This window comes from Rhamphochromis sp. 'chilingali' (assembly GCF_963969265.1).
Source record: "Rhamphochromis sp. 'chilingali' genome assembly, chromosome: 9".
In the NCBI taxonomy this organism is placed as follows: Eukaryota; Metazoa; Chordata; class Actinopteri; order Cichliformes; family Cichlidae; genus Rhamphochromis; species Rhamphochromis sp. 'chilingali'.
Window position 1 is genome coordinate 32,603,563 of NC_137936.1, and position 16,455 is coordinate 32,620,017.

The 16,455-nt window shown below is 37.4% G+C and overlaps 1 protein-coding gene across 1 annotated transcript; it reads left to right on the forward strand.

Moving 5' to 3' along the window:
• Positions 1–6,137: 6,137 nt before the first annotated feature.
• Positions 6,138–15,739, forward strand: LOC308402795 (troponin T, cardiac muscle isoforms-like). The gene is made up of 12 exons (XM_080891891.1): positions 6,138–6,232; positions 6,379–6,423; positions 8,971–8,997; positions 9,122–9,143; positions 9,240–9,303; positions 9,405–9,521; positions 9,609–9,686; positions 9,865–9,966; positions 10,051–10,160; positions 10,293–10,383; positions 12,980–13,020; positions 15,365–15,739. Exons 2-12 carry the CDS (start codon positions 6,411–6,413, stop codon positions 15,402–15,404), a joined length of 705 nt encoding a protein of 234 aa, XP_080748017.1. The 5' UTR covers positions 6,138–6,232; positions 6,379–6,410; the 3' UTR covers positions 15,405–15,739.
• Positions 15,740–16,455: the final 716 nt, after the last annotated feature.

The following is a 16,455-nucleotide window of genomic DNA, read 5'->3' on the forward strand; positions in this document are numbered from 1 at the left end:
TCTGCGCATGCTCCGTGTAGCCAAAAAAAAAGAAGAAAAAAAGAAAACCACCGCCGTTTATTGAGCAGTGAATTTTGCACATGTCCCTGCATAGGTCAATAGACTAGACACCACGTTGTCATTTGCCGACACTAGCCAAGTGTGCTTGTAAGTTCTGGGACCACACCCATCTCTGAAAATATGTTTATCGACTCGATGTGAAATATATGACGACGTGGATGACTGAGAACCTTCACAGACGAAATACCTTTTTCACGGTATTGCAAATTTCCGTTTAGTCTTGGACAACTTCTAACTAAAATGCCCACCAAGCAAGTTTTCACAAGTCAGAAGAATATAGTCTCCTTTCAGTCTCACTTCTCTCAGAAAGAAGGAATATGTTTCCAAAATGAAAAGCAGAGAAAATTGTTTTCCCCTGCATGCATCAGGAAAAGAAAAGGGGGGTTCATGTGGGTTGTAACCCTCAGGTAATAGGCCTACTTAAAACAGCTGAAGTTGTTGTTGACCCAACCTGTGCACGGAACCTTTCACCTGTAACCTCTTAACCATCATTTTCATGTGAGCTGGTGCACTGAGTGGTGACCAGTGTGTGACAGTCACTTTTCTTTCTTTATATTTCCGACATATAAAGAAACATAATAAACGGTAGTTTCTGCTGTTGGATTGGATCTAATAAGGGGGGAAGTTTGGTATTTTGCTAAATTGCCCCCCATTAGTTACTGATGACCAAGGATGCTCAAAATAATTCCTAAAGATTGCAAACTGGTGCTCTGGTCCATATCAGCAAATTTTGGTTTTACCACACGGTGGCAGTATTTGCTTATGACTTCACTTCAAACAACGAGAATAATTGTGGGTTCGGTAATGAATGCATCGAGTAAACGTTCAGATGAAAAAGCTATCAATTAAGTGAAAGTTGCAGTGATAGCCGGTGGTACAGTAAGAAAAACAAAACGTGCTGGAGTTAAGAGTCTGTGTGTCGTGGAATTAAAGGGAATTTTATAAGTGGAATTACGAGGAATAAACCTAAAGGCTTATCTGTGTTGTTTTAATCGTCGACTCAGGTGCCAGAAAGGCGGGGTTTTTCAGCAATAAAGTCAAGAAGAGAAGGTGTGACTTGACGGCTTTTGATCCATTCCGCTAAACAAATATTTAGAAAGTAATATGACGTCTAAAAGGAGGAAAAACAAGTTTGATTTCAAAAACGAATAAAGCCTAACATGGCTTACGAACATCTGTTTTACATACTATACAGAGGCGATTCTAGGTTCAAACGTAGAGGGGCTCAGCTCTCGATCAGAATGACAGCAGTGCCTTGCAATTAATATTAATGGCATATGCTGTTTGCATATGCAATTACAGTTTTTTTTTTTTATTGGTTTGGCGCAGTTTTCACAAGCAATTGGTACATTTTCAAAACTCTTAGTACTTATGTCACAACAGATCATCAAAAGTGCACGTTTTTCAAACATTTCAGCATATTTCCAATTGTGTCAGTATAATACACATAATGACAAAATATCCTTTTCACTACACAAAATAAGTGTTTCATCTAAATAAATGTTTTGTTCACAGTTACTGCCTTTCATAATGTTATCACTATCAAATTTTTGATTTGCACCTCTTATTATTCAGTTTAATACATTTGTCTATCATTTAATTCAACTGATCTTAATGTTTAATGAATCCTTCATTATGTCCATGGATTTTCAACTTGACTGATTGTTGTCTGGTCATTTGTAAGTTACACATTGCTGCAAGAGCAAGAGGTGGTGGTGCTCCTCGACAGAGAGGTGGTCTTCAGAGAAATGTAGGCAGAAGACAACGCACCATCATCTCTAATGAAGTCCGGGCCATCATTGTTGACCATGTGGTTAACAGAGGCTTTACCATGGCTGAGGCTGCCAGGTTGGTACAGCCTAATTTACAAAGGTCAACTTTCAGCTCTATCATCAGAACGTTTCGCCAAGAAAACTGGTATGTCTGCTATAGCAACTTCACTTCTAAAATATAGTACTCTATTGTATAGATGAACAACATGTAATTGTCAGTTTACAGTAATGTAATTTGTAATACTTCAATATTGACAGTATATGATTGTCCTCAGAATTAACAGGAGACAACCTGTTGGTGGTCGCCCACGTGTTTTGACTGACCAGCAGGAGTTGGCTGTGGTGGAAATGGTCAGGGCAAGGAATGACATACGGCTGTCTGAAATCAAACAGGCTATTGAGAACAACAATGACACCTTTGCCAATGTGCCATCAATTAGCCTTCCAACGATTACCCGGCTTTTGAAGAAGCACCAGGTTTCCATGAAACAAATTTACTTGGTTCCTTTTGAGAGGAACAATGTCTGGGTGAAACAACTGTGTTCAGAATATATTCAGGTACAACACTAAACTGGCATGCAATTACTGTAACAGTACTGACAACTATTATTTGTAAAAAAAACTAACTAAATTATCATTTTAGAGGGTGATGGAGCTGGACACTGCTGTGAATCATCACAAGTATATTTTTGTTGATGAGGCCGGTTTCAATCTGGCAAAAACTAGACGCAGAGGACGTAACCTTATTGGACAAAGGGCTACCATCCAAGTCCCTGGACAACGTGGAGGAAACATCTCAATGGGTGCAGCTATATCTGAAGATGGTGTGGTAGGCTGTAGACCAGTTCTAGGGTCATACAACACTGAACACCTGATAGTTTTTTTTTTTAAATGAACTGGAGCAGGCCTGTCAGGGAGAAGACATTGTCTATGTTGTTGTGTGGGACAATGTCAGCTTCCACCATGCACAGCTGGTTCAGGAATGGTTTCAAACACATCCTCGCTTCATGACACTCTATCTTCCACCATATTCCCCTTTCCTCAACCCAATTGAGGAATTCTTCTCTACATGGAGGTGGAAGGTGTATGATCGCCATCCCCATGAGCATGTCTCCCTTCTTCAAGCCATGTGTGAAGCTTGTGGTGATATAACTGCTGAGCAATGTCAAGCCTGGATTCGTCATGCCAGGAGATTTTTCCCACGGTGCCTGAACAACGAAGACATGCATTGTGATGTTGATGATGGCCCAATGTTAATAACCGGCTTGATTAATTGTGTAAAAGTGATAAAAATAAAATAAAAAATATATTGTGCTTATGTAAATGACTTGTTGTTTTTTCTCCCTTTTTCGTGTGTGTATATGTGTATATGTGTGTGTATATATGTATATATTATATATATATATATATGTATATATTATATATATATGTATGTGTTGTTTTTTTTTTTTTTTGGTTATGCCTGAACATAAGTGTAATATTTGCTGTGTAAAGTTTTACAGTTCAGTTACACTCATTCATCACCAAGGACAATTTGAAATGCTTACCTTGTATTATTTGCTCCTGAATGAAATGATTGGTAAAAGTACTACGTTGAAAAAAGATCTTACTGTTTTGTTTGGGTGAGTAAAGCAAATGTTCTCAGAATATATCACAATGATCATATGTTCTGCAACAATGATTAAGTGGAATGAAAATTTGTGCAAATACAATGAACTCATGACATCAGATTTGAAAGAATGACTAGTGGTGTTACAAATGTGATCAAATGTGAGTTTTGTACTGAGAGATTTGAAAATGCACACTTTAGTTGTGAAAATAGTACCAAACCAATTAAAAAAAACTGTAACCCTTTTCACATTCCCAAACCTCAGTTCAGTTGGATACACATTACAATGCTGGATGAGCGATTGTAGTGTCTAGGAAGGATTCAGAGTGAATAATCACAGATTACAATCTAATCTTCCAGTTTTCTCTCATTTCTCATCCTTCTTCTTCTTCTTTGGTGCAACCCTATAAATACGCGGTACCCCTTTGGCCTTTCCCCTTTTCTACAATTCCCCTGTGGGAGAAATTGGTGTCATTTCTTTCCCAATATTGTACAACACACATATACTGTATATTTAGCCACCCTGATGTTTCTGATTGTGTTTTTAGTTCAGATATTGCCATCATTGTGCCTCTCTTTGGTAGATACTGTAAATGTGTGGTACGTGTGTGCCACATATGTGTTATAGACACAGTTAATAGCATGAACAGATAATTCTTGCTAGCTTGGAAGTTGTGGTGACTTGAATAACCCTCTTCCCTACTGTTTCCATTTGGTTGCAGGGGCTGGGGTGGGCAAGTTAATGACTTGGAGGTCTTTGTTTCTTTTACCTTTCATTGTCAGACATAACGCAGGAACACACTGGTTACACAGACACTTCACAAGTCACAGCGTTGTCCCTGCATTATCAGAACAGTTTGAACTTTACAGTTTGAACATCTTCTTTCTGCCACAGGAACAAACGTCTTACTTAGTCTATTAATGACAAAGCAACAACGTCTCTGTGTGAGTGCACTATAACATCATGACATCAACAACACTGGACATAAAACTTGTTTTCAACCTGATGTAAACATACACGTTTGGAAAATATAACACTGAAGATAATTCCAGAAAATAATTCTAAAATATGCTATTATTAGTGCTATTAATATAGCTATTTTTAGGGGTGCTCTGATGAAATTTGGGGGTGGTTGAGAACCTATGTACTATAACAATGTTAGAGATCTCTCCACAGAACATATCTTTATTAACATGATAGTGTTGTAACCTGTGGTTTGCATCACGGTTGTATTACATGGAAAGCAGAGGAATAGATGCCTTTACTTTGTAAAAAGAAAACTTTCAAAAAAGAAAAATGAATGATAAAAAAAAAAGGTCAACATCCACCTTTATATTTGTGAGCTTTAGCCTCGTTCTTTATGCGTATGGCAAAATAGTTTTTGAATCAAAGAAAATCAAAATAATGATATGACACGTACAAAATGTGAAAATGTGACCAGCTTTTTTTTGTATGCTTATTTTTTTAGTGGACAAATCCTTAACAAACGTTCATCTCAAATGAGACTGAAACAAGACAGCATGTTATTTACCCTGGTCCACACAGTGCTTATGGGTACACAGGGTTGCATCATTGAGCCTGTTAGGAAATCACATTGACAGTAAATTCCTCGACTAAACTGATTCTGACTCTGTGAATGAGTAACACAAACACAATAATGTGCATGCACACAAAAATACAAAAAAAGTAAAACATAAATATAAAATTATCTGATCTATGATGTCACTCTGTGTAAATAGTTCACATAAAAAAGCAATAAAGAAAGAAAAAGAAAATTATGATAAAATGCCATAATTCATCGGGCATCAGTTTCATATTAGAAACATGTCAAGAGGTTCACTCGGTGCTGTAAAGGAATAGTTTTTACAATTTCCTGTAAAGAGCAATGTTCTTTTTCAGTGGTCCTATATAAGCTCATAGTACTTTTTTTTGACAAGTAAACTATGTGAAGTTATTAATAAATAATGATACATATAGATGAATAGAATATTTGCAAAAAATTTAACTGACTGTACTTTTGACAAGACGTGACTGACATGTGAGAAAACACAGCCAACCTGAAAAGAGTTACGGTGGAGGAGGAACTCCCATTGAATAACCTTTGCAAAGAAAGTTTTGGCTTCAGCTGTCAAGACTAATCTCCTGATTGTGGGGTCAAATACATTACCAAAAACACCGGGAGTATCAAAAGACTTGGCACGGTCATAAATGATGTTGTTGGTAGCATGTTTTTGCATGTAAGGACTGAGGGCAGAGTTTATGATCAAAGACAATAAACACAGGCTGGAGTCTGAAAAAGGGTGTGAATTTTATGTGAGTATTGTTTTTGGTATTCTGCTGTGGGAAAAATGCAGTTACTTCACTGTATAACAAAACTGCAGGCAAACCTTGTAGAAATGTCATACCCATCTTCAGAATCCTAATAGGAAGTGAAAGCAAATATCAGGAGAGCTTGAGCCATGCAAGAATGTATTTGTGTGCAGACAGAAATATTTTTATAAGTATTATAGGTAACCTAACTCATGAGAAACTGAAACCTTCAGAGAGCAATAATCCTGTGCTGTTTGGCGGAGGTTTTACAGAGTAAAAATAGTCAAGGCAAGTCCATAGAGAATACATGTTTTCCCATTCTAGTAGATGTTATCTGCCATCTGTTTGCAGGTATGTGCCCACCCATTGTAGACATGGGCAGCTTGCCGCCATGTGATCCACTACTGGGTTTAAAAGCTTATAGCCCACAGTGAAGGACACAGTATACAATTCCCCATTGAGCCACACTGCACGAGCTGGGTAAGTCTGCATGCTTCTGTTCTGTCTTTTTAAACAATCTAACAAAATCTGTAACTATTTTATACTTTTTTGTTAGATTTTGGGTTTCTCTCAGTCTGTAGAAGCCAAGTTATTAACTTGGCTTCTATGTATATTCGCATTTACAGGAACTGCATCCTAAACATGTCAGACACAGAGGATGCCGAATACGAGTAAGTACTGAATTATTTTCTGTAGAAACAAGATTGACGTTCGCAAAGTTATGCCAGCGCAAATGGAATTAAAAAGTGAAACAAAATAAAATTTTGGTCTGTTTTTTTATTTTTTCAGAGGACAACGTGAGTCATTTTGTCAGTTCTCCTAACCCATGCATGGGCTAGATAAGTTTTTGACTGTTTCTGTTTGCACTCTAGTTTACAAGCTGCAGATTCATGCAGCTGCATGTCTGCATGCATTACATAAATCCAGCTACAGTAGAAATGCCTCACCCATATTTAATTTGCCAAAGTTCATTGCTTTTCGCTGACCTTTGCTCTTTACATTGTGAAAGAGATGAATATATTATTGTTTGTTTATACAAACAATATCTATGACAACAATGCAAAATTTTGCTTTTTTTCTTTTGTCTGCCACTTTGTTGCTTTCCACTCTTCCATTTAAACATTCATCATTACTTAACACAGTGCATCTGCTAAGCTGCTGGCTTCACTGCACAGCCCACTGTATTTTTGGCATCTTCAAATCAAATCAAATCAAATCACTTTTTATTGTCACATCACATGTGCAGGCACACTGGCACAGCACATGCGAGTGAAATTCTTGTGTGCGAGCCCCACAAGCAACAGAGATGTGCAAACACAACAACACAAACGAGCAAAATACAAGAATGGCCAACCTGAAACTAATAAATATATGTACAATATATAATAGTGTATGCATTTCTGGATGTGTATACTAAATATTTTCCTACGTGTGTGTGTGTGTGTGTGTGTGTGTGTGTGTGTGTGTGTGTGTGTGTGTGTGTATACACATTTTTACAAATTAAATAGTAAAAAAAATAATAATAATAATAATAATAAAATATATAAAATATACAGAGTTGAATATGTGCAAAACAAGTTGCCACTGTAGAGATGGCTGCTATTCTGTAGCTTTTATGCCAGATTGACCTTTGTCCTCTGAGTCAGTCCTCTCGGTCTGAGATGTGAGATAGTTCACCTTTTATAAACATCCCAGTGGATCTGTCCTTTCCAGTCAAATGGTGCAGTGGGTCACCATTGCAGAGACAAAGGATCATACCTCTATTTCTGTCTCCTTTGTGGGGCTGTCCAACCAAGCCCATGTGAAGATTGGCTGAAACCAAGCAGCACCTGTCTCCCTCTATGGAGATAACAGTAGCTGTTAGTGAGTAATGTAGGTCAGGCTATGTTCTCAGTAGAAGCCCTTGGGGAAGGTAGCAGCAGGAGCACAATACACACGTTCGGTTTTATTCCTGTTAGAGGACCTCCCGAATGCTGGTTTGACTTACCTTCTTTTCAGGAGGCTGAGTTTCCATTTGTGCCCACAAATGTTTGATGGAATGATTCTCCCTACAGACGTGCGGTGAGGATAGGAAAAAAAAAAAAATCCCCAAAAACAAAACAAAACGAAAAAGCAGAATTTAAAGTACTCTGAAAACAGGGAAGCTGGTCGAAAAAGCCAAAAAGTAATTTCCCCACTTTATTGATATTTTTTATCTTTGGTTTAAAAGGAATTTGTAAATACAGGAGTGTTATGACTAAAGCCACTTGTATTGTCTGGAACACTATCCAAAAAAGCTAGTATTTTAATTTTAATATTAACATAATACAGTCAAGCAAATATAAAAAATATAACACAACTATAAGACAGAAGACAGCATCATAAAAAGAACTTTAACTCTATTAAAAAATGAAGTGATTTAAAATAATCAGATTTTCTTCTTACATTTTCAGGTAACGTATTACAAAGCCATGGGACCATTATTGCAAAGTCGTGTCACTTTTAGATTCAAGCCTAGACTTGACAGAAGGGCTCCATCTAAGGAAAAAAGTCTGAAAACTAGCTTATAGCATTTCTGTTATGTAGTTTGAAGGGCTTATCCAGATGGGCTCTAAATAACAAACTTTTCATCTATGATGGAAAAGAAGGAATTCCAAAAGTCAGGTAAAAGGAAAATAATGTGTAAAAACATTAAATGTTATTATTTTTTACAATTTTCACTAAACTAAAGTTTTATAGTTGAGAATGCACCTGAACCACAGAAAATATGTTTCTTTTCTTTAGGTGTATATTTTATAAGCGCAAGTAGTTTGTAAGTAAAGTTATACATTTTAAGTGTTAACTCAAAATGTTGCATCGATAGATAAACATTCTTTGTATGGACAGAGACTAGTAGAGACATGAAGTTGTCTTTCAAGATAATCTAAAGTAGCATGTTCTAAACTGGACAAGAAACGCTTGTATGACTGCATGGCCCTTTATATCTATCATCTCTTTGGGAGACGTTCCTCTTAACGGACTCATATACTAAGTGCTTTACGAGCCTTAGGGTCATTCCAACGCCATCATCACTGACAGCCACTTAGTGACTAAAGTGACAGTGACTAATGTTTTTGTTGCATGAAGATTTTGTGTAGGTTGCGTCTCATTATTAGGATTTCAACTTTCATAGCTTTATGCTTTAAGCTGTGAGCTTTTTGTTTCTTTAATCAGTATTGACATTGCATATCATCTTTCAGAAGATGCCACAGAGGAAAATGAAGGAGGTACGGAAGGGTTATTTACAAAACACAGGAACTACTGTGTGTCAAAGGATAAGTGTTCTAATATTTCTCAGTGCTTTAATTTAATTTACTAAATGCTTTGATTTTTTTTATTGCGGATACACAGATGATGCAAAGCCCAAGCAAAGGTAAGAAAAGTTTTAAAATATTTTTATAAGTCAAACACAATACAATTTCCAATAAAATACATACTTAGGTACATTTTTTATTCTTGTTTTCCTTAGGCCAAATTTTGTGCCTGGCTTGGCAGCTCCCAAGATCCCAGATGGAGAAAAAGTGGACTTTGACGTAAGTTAATTTTAGGGCCAACTAAAATGAACAAATAATCCAAACACTCGTAAACTATAGTCCTTTGTTGTTTAAATAAAATATGAGCTTGATGTTTTCAGGACATTCAAAGGAAACGAATGGAAAAAGACCTGACTGAGCTCCAGACTTTGATTGAAGCTCACTTTGAGAAGCGTAAGAAGGAGGAAGAAGAGCTTATTGGCCTCACGCAGCGTATTGTATGTTATTTTTTTCTTTTGATAGTTTCAACAACCATTTGATTGTGTTACGTTTCAACTAAAAATGTCCTTCCTTTTCAATATCAGGAGAAACGCAGGTCTGAGAGAGCAGAGCAGATGAAGATCAGAGCAGAGAGAGAAAGAGAACGGCAGAACAAACTAGCAGTAAGTGTAGTTACTACAGAGTAACATTTTCAGAACATAACAGATATTTCCTACATGTTTAAGTTGTCTAAGAATCCACAGTTGTACCTAGGAATTGTATTCAATTTGTGCAAATTCAGACACTGCCAGCAGTCAAAATAGTGTGAAAAATCAAAGGTACTCTACATCATTTCAACAGGAAGAGAAAGCCAGAAAAGAAGAAGAAGAAGCCAAGAAGAGAGCAGATGACGATGCAAGGAAGAAGATGATTCTGTCCAACCTGACTTTCACTGGATACAGGGTAACAATCTAGTTTACCATTAAAGCATCTTACTATAAAGTACATGTAAAAGTGCATTTCCGCTTGTGCTTGTTTCCTTTCCAGCAAACACAGAGTGGGACAAAAAAACCAACAGAAAGAGAAAAGAAGAGAAAGATCCTGAATGATCGACGCAAAGAATTAAATATTGATCATTTGAAAGAGGACAAACTCAGGTAAAAGGACACTGTTACTAAAACACTTTACTTTCTCTTGATTTATTCAAAATATCTGTCATGTACATAAAAATTATCTTTATTCATCATCTGATCATTATACAGTAAACTGTCATAACATTTTCTCTACAGAGAAAAGGCTAAGGATCTTTGGGACTGGTTGCGCCAACTAGAGGCCGAGAAATTTGAACTTCAGCAAAAATGCACAAAGCAGAAGTACGAGGTAAAATGTCAACAGATTCTTGCTGTTGCAGCCAAAGATTTCCTCTGAGTGGACAGATTCAGGCCAAGGTGAAAACAAAACATGAAAGTGTGGTGCCTGGGAACACCCATTGCAATGAGTCACAACTGTTTTCTTATATATAATGAGTGGAACTCAGCCAAAGATCCAAAATAGAAGGGATATAGTACTCAACTAACCAAGGTTTTGGTGATTGTGACCCACACCTGTTTTCACAGCTTGGCTCGTGGATTAGGCAGAGGAACAATAGGAGGGTCCACGACCCTCTTTGGGACACTCCCAATAAGACTTAAAAATTTGAGATTCTCCACCAATTGCTCTTAGAACTGAAGAAGCTTCTCAGATGAGAGGTGAAACGTCTTCAATAAACTTAAAGAAGTCCAGATGTTTTAATGCTTGTCTGTCTTTCTGTGTTAGCCCTGCAAGAGATTCCCGGGGTATATCTGCCCTCTAGTAGCTGAGACAGGCTTTAGCCCTCGCCCCATGATGCTGATAAGCGTTAGTGAATAGATGGATGGAGATGACTGGGTCAGAGCAAGTGGTCCAAACAAGGAACAGTGGTGAACCAGTAGCATGGATGGCCAAGGCTCATTGATGCACATAGGGAAAGAAGGCTGACCCTTGTGTTGAGGTCCAACAGATGTGCTACTGTTTACATTATTGTATTTTGCACAACTCTGTTGCTTGTGAAGCTCGCACACAAGAATTTCACTCACATGTGCTGTACCAATGTACCTGCACATGTGATGTGACAATAAAAGTGATTTGATTTGATTTGATTTACTGTAACTCAAATTGCCAACAAAGCTAATGGTAATTCTTATTGCCCCTACTGGTGCCTTTGCACCACTGAAAGTGTAACGGCGGGATGCGCAGAAGAGGTAGACCCAAGAGCAGACACGGTGGAGACAGAACTAGGTTTCCAAAAATAAAGCGAACCTTTATTGCGGCTGATGGCATGACAAAAACTATAAACACAGAGTAACTAAGCGGGCTATGAAACCAGTGTTGCCAACTTAGCGACTTTGTCGCTATATTTAGCGAGTTTTCAGACCCCTTAGCGACTTTTTTTTTAAAAAAGACGTGAAAGCGCGTATCTCTTTTACTCTGAACAAGCAGCGGGTGCTGTAATGCAGTCAGTTCTTCTTTTACTCTTTTACTCTTATGCTGTTTTGTGGATCACAAGGTTTAAAACTACTTATAAACACACACACACAAAGTAACTCCACCAGAGTGCCTATTTCGGGTCACTTGCCGGTCCAAGCCCGGGTAAAGGAGCAGGGTTGGAATTGTGACATTAAGAAAAAACAATAATTGCTATAAGAAATTTAATTTGTAGTTCTAAATAAACTCTAAATGCATTTAGGACGTTTTTTACTCACTTTATGTCTCTTCCACGATGTTATTTCTCTCTCCAACAACATAGGTTACAATTAGATTAGCATGACCAAATATGCAAATTAGGCGATGACGTCATTTAGCAACTTCTAGCGACTTTTAGGACAGCCAATAGCGATTTTCCTTACTGAGGAGTTGGCAACACTGTATGAAACACAGTGTCACAATAAGGGAAACTACAAAAATATGAGATGAGGATAACAGATGATCTGACAATGACTGAGCAGAAACACACAGACTAAGTACACATAAGGAATGATCAAGGGAAGAGGAATCACATGGGGAAAACAACTGACAACAATTAACACAATGACAGGACAGGGGGCGTGAAACTAAATACAATGAACAAAAAACACAAGGCTCTTTCAAAATAAAACGGGAAACATAACAAGACCCAGACATGACTCGAATTTGACAAACAAAGAAAACTTGGACATGAAACATGACAGATAAACACACGAAGACTTAACCTGACAATCTGACACAGAAAACTTCACACAGGGATGAGACAAATGGGGAGCTTGATAAATCATGAACTAAAACTGTAAACTAGGCATGACAGAATGTAACTAGATAAATGAAAATAACAACAAAAACATCAAGAACCTCAGAATACTGGGTCACATGACCCAGGACCATGACAGAAAGTGCTAAAAATGGGCACATGAGGATCAGAACTGGACCACGGAGCAATGGAAGAATGTGGCCTGGTCGGATGGATCATGTTTCCTTTTACAACTGGCAGCAAGACACCAGTGATACCTGCTTGGAATCCTTGGGTCCTGCTGGATAAACAAGTACAATCCATGGAGGCCCTGCCTTGCCGCTTACAGGGCTTAAAGGATCTGTTTTTAACATCTTGGTGTCAGATACCATAGCACACCTTCAAGGGTCTAGTAGATACCATGCCTCCATGGTTCAGGGCTGTTTTGCCAGCAAAAGGGGGATCCGCAAAACATCAGCTAGGTGGTCATAATGTTATGTCTGACTGGTTTAAATTTAACCTCCACAGTTACTCTTGAAAAAAAATTGTAGTTTGATTTTCTTTCATGTTTTCCTAGTTGCACGGTTTTTATGAAGATGTGATGATTTTTATATAGTAAAGCAAATGCTAAGAAGTCAACATGTTGGTTTTTCACAGTATAGATATCAATGAACTGTTAAACTACTGTTTTCTCAGGTCACGGTGCTGAGAAATCGTGTCAGTGATCATCAGAAAATGTAAGTCTATTCTGCTGTGGTTTCTGTTGACATTGAGTAGCAAAGGTAATGTACAAAAATTAGGATTTTATTTGCTTTCTAACATATAGCATGGACTAAAGACTGCAAAGCTGGGTAGAAATGTAGAACTACAGCAAAGTAAGAGGAGAAAGTAGTAATGAAACTTATCAATAAAAGGTTCCCACCTCCTCTCATTTCACCTTCTCTCCCCCCCCTGCTTTCTAACAACAATGGTCTCCATTCTTTTGAAACAGTAGAAGAAGTAACTGTTTGTCTTGGCAACCCCTATAGTAGGGCTAAAATTTCCTGAATATATCCAGTCAAACAGGACTGGGAAAAGTGTATGCTGGCATGTCTGAAGGACACATACACACCCAAATTAAGACCATGCATATTTTTCCAGCTGACGCCATGTAGGCTTTACAATAAATATAGTGAAGGGCTGAATAAAAACTAAAAAGTTCTAATACTGGTTTTCATTCAGAATATGCAAAGCAGGAACACACCTGAGTCAATAAGAGAAAAACTTTATCAGACTGAAATAAATCTGAATTTATAAAAACCTCCATAGGTTATAAAGGTACAGGGGACACGGACTTGTGTAGCAACAACAGATAAACATAGTAGGCAGTTATTGGTTAGCACATCCCATTATACAGCTATTAAAAAGCTTTGAGTCACTCCAGTATCTGAGGGCTGCTTTTGTAGTGTGTTCTCCAACACAAATGAGTAGAGTCATGGTAATTCTATATTCAGATCATATGCACAAAAATACGCACACTGTTTATTTTTTATTCAAAAATTTTAATCACTAAAAACCTTTCACTAAAGTATTTTAACTCACCATATTCTGAAAATAATTCAAATGATAATGAAAACATAACCCTTGTAAGCTACTGAAATGCACCCAGTGTGGCATCAAGTTTGTGGAAGCCACAGGCACAAACATTTGACATGGGTCTGTAAGTATTTTGACCTTTTTTTTTTTTTTAGTAATTTTGCAATTTTATCTATGTACATTGAGATTTAACAAAATATTGCACTGCATTGCAAAAATGACTTTTTCTACAGTCACCCATTTCTAAAGGCTCAAAAGTAATTTTCTGATAAATGGTTTCATGGCTAGATAAGGCCTCTTCCCTTGTTTTTCTTGACATCTTAAACATATAAAAGAGTTTATTCCTAATGTAAAATTTGCATTTAGTATCTATTCACTTTTTATTTAAAATTAGTTCCAAAGACATGTTCATGCAAGTGAGCGAGGCCATTATTAATCTGAGAGACAGCATCAAAACCCTTTGGAATGGCCTCATTAACAATCTGGTTCTTAAAAAGAAGGAATGCACTGGCCAGCTCACCAACACTAAAAAGTCTCAATGACCACACAAGACAACTAAAGAGCATGATGACAGAATTATTTCCATGGTTAAGAGAAAAAATATTTTTCAACATCAGACCCAGTCAAGAAAACTCTCTAAGAGGTTGTAGTATAATTGTCAAGATATACTTTCAAGAGACAGTCATAAATGGCCATAAAAAGGATTTAAGGTGCAAACCACTGATTACAATCAAGAGCAGGAACAGCAGCCACACAATAGGTATGAGTTCCTAGCTTGGCCAGAAAACATCTAAAAGAGTCTGAACAGTTCTGGAAAAAATCTTTAGACAGATAAAACCAGGAGTAACTTCTACCAGTATGATGGAGAGGAAAAGTAAGTAGAAGCTCTGTTCTGAAGTATATCGCATCGTCTATTAAACACGGAGGAGGCAAAGTTATGGCACAAGTGTGTATGCCTGTTACTGGAACTAGGTCACTAGCTGCAATTGATGTTTTAACTGCTGATAAAGGTAGAAGAATGAATCCTGAAGTGCACAGGGCTACACTCTCTATTCAGATTCAGTGAAATGCTGCAAAACTGATCTTAATGCAATTACTGCTTAACAGTGCAAATGGATATTGACTCGAGTTACTTCAGAAAAAGCAACCCAAGATTTTAGCAAGACAAAGAAATGTGATGTAAAAAGTCAGTGACATGAAGTTCAAATGTTAGAAAAGACACAGGTAAGCCCTAAGACAGAAAATTTACCTAAAATAATTTAAATTTCAAATGCAGCCGCAGTGACTTATTTGCATCAGTAGAATGAAATACATTTCTAAAGATCAATTCAAGGGTCAGCTCACAAGGAATGCAGCCACTCAGCCTTGCATTCAGGTTTTCACAAACAGATATACGACCAGTGGGAGTGAATACAAGGTTCAACAAGCACTACAGATGACCACCAAAAAGCTAGCCTGTGTGCTCGCTGATGTGATGATTCTCTGCTGACTTTTATTTATTCTCAGTTCAAAGGGTGGCAGGAGCAAGCGTGGCCTGAGGAAGTAACGTCTGACATCAGCTGGAGAAAAACCAGCAACATCAGCCATCCGTAAACGACTGAGAATAAGAAGCTGGATAATAATATTTTCTTAATACTTGAAAATGCAAGAACAATAAAAAAAGTACGCTCTTTTAGATGTTGTTAGTGGAATAAAGTGCATGTTAAGTTACTGATAGCAGACAGATCAGATGATGTGGTTTAACTTGTGTTCATCTGACCATGTGTAACACATAAAGATTTTTTTTTTTAAACTGAATCCAAAAGTTTAGAAAACTGACTGAAAGAAATAAGAGCAACTGAACCTATTCTGGTGTGTAGGATTTTGTGATTGCAAGAAATTTAAATAAACTTGTATCTAACAAAATGGATGTAGCATTTGTATCTGTGGCTCCAGCACTCGTGGGAACTTACAGATGAATACCAACTCTATGATAGTTATAAAAGCCACACCTGCTTTAATGAAGCCAGATTGTTGTTTTTGCCAAACTGGACTTAATAGTTTTATGTGACAGATTCCAGTTAGTTTACTTTTACTTTGCCATCCTGTTTTATTTGTGGCTTTTGACATATGACATCCACATAAGGTTGATGCATTCTCACAGTAATACAAGCTTTTTATTAATGAACACATTCAGACACAAATCTCCAGTGTACAATGAAGTGATTATTTAAAAAAAGGTCAGCTGTGCCAGAAGTCTAAATCTAAATAACACCCACGGACCCAAAATCCCCTCATGGCTGTTCAGTGGATTATGTGGTTTGAAATGTGGACGACCAAAGTTCAAATCTGGTCAACAGTTATATAATAGAGTGAGCGCAACAACAGCTGCAGTGCCTGGATTAATAAAATAAATCATAGGGGTGGAGTAAACAGAATGCGAGAGATGAGTTGCTAATCTGTCCTGAAGCATTTCAAACTGCAGTCAAGGGGTGTGACAAGACATGAATGAGATTGGAAACTTCTTCATGCTGAACCAGTGACCGTGAAAAAGGACTCAGAATTACTCAAAATTCTTGGATTACCTTTGCAGCCAAAAGAATATATTTATTTCAGCT

Bases quoted from the DNA above. Each gene is read 5' to 3' on its own strand.
- LOC308402795 (XM_080891891.1), top strand. The intron at 8,998-9,121 runs GTACGGAAGGGT...GCGGATACACAG, and splicing joins CACAGAGGAAAATGAAGGAG to ATGATGCAAAGCCCAAGCAA. The intron at 9,967-10,050 runs GTAACAATCTAG...TTTCCTTTCCAG, and splicing joins TGACTTTCACTGGATACAGG to CAAACACAGAGTGGGACAAA.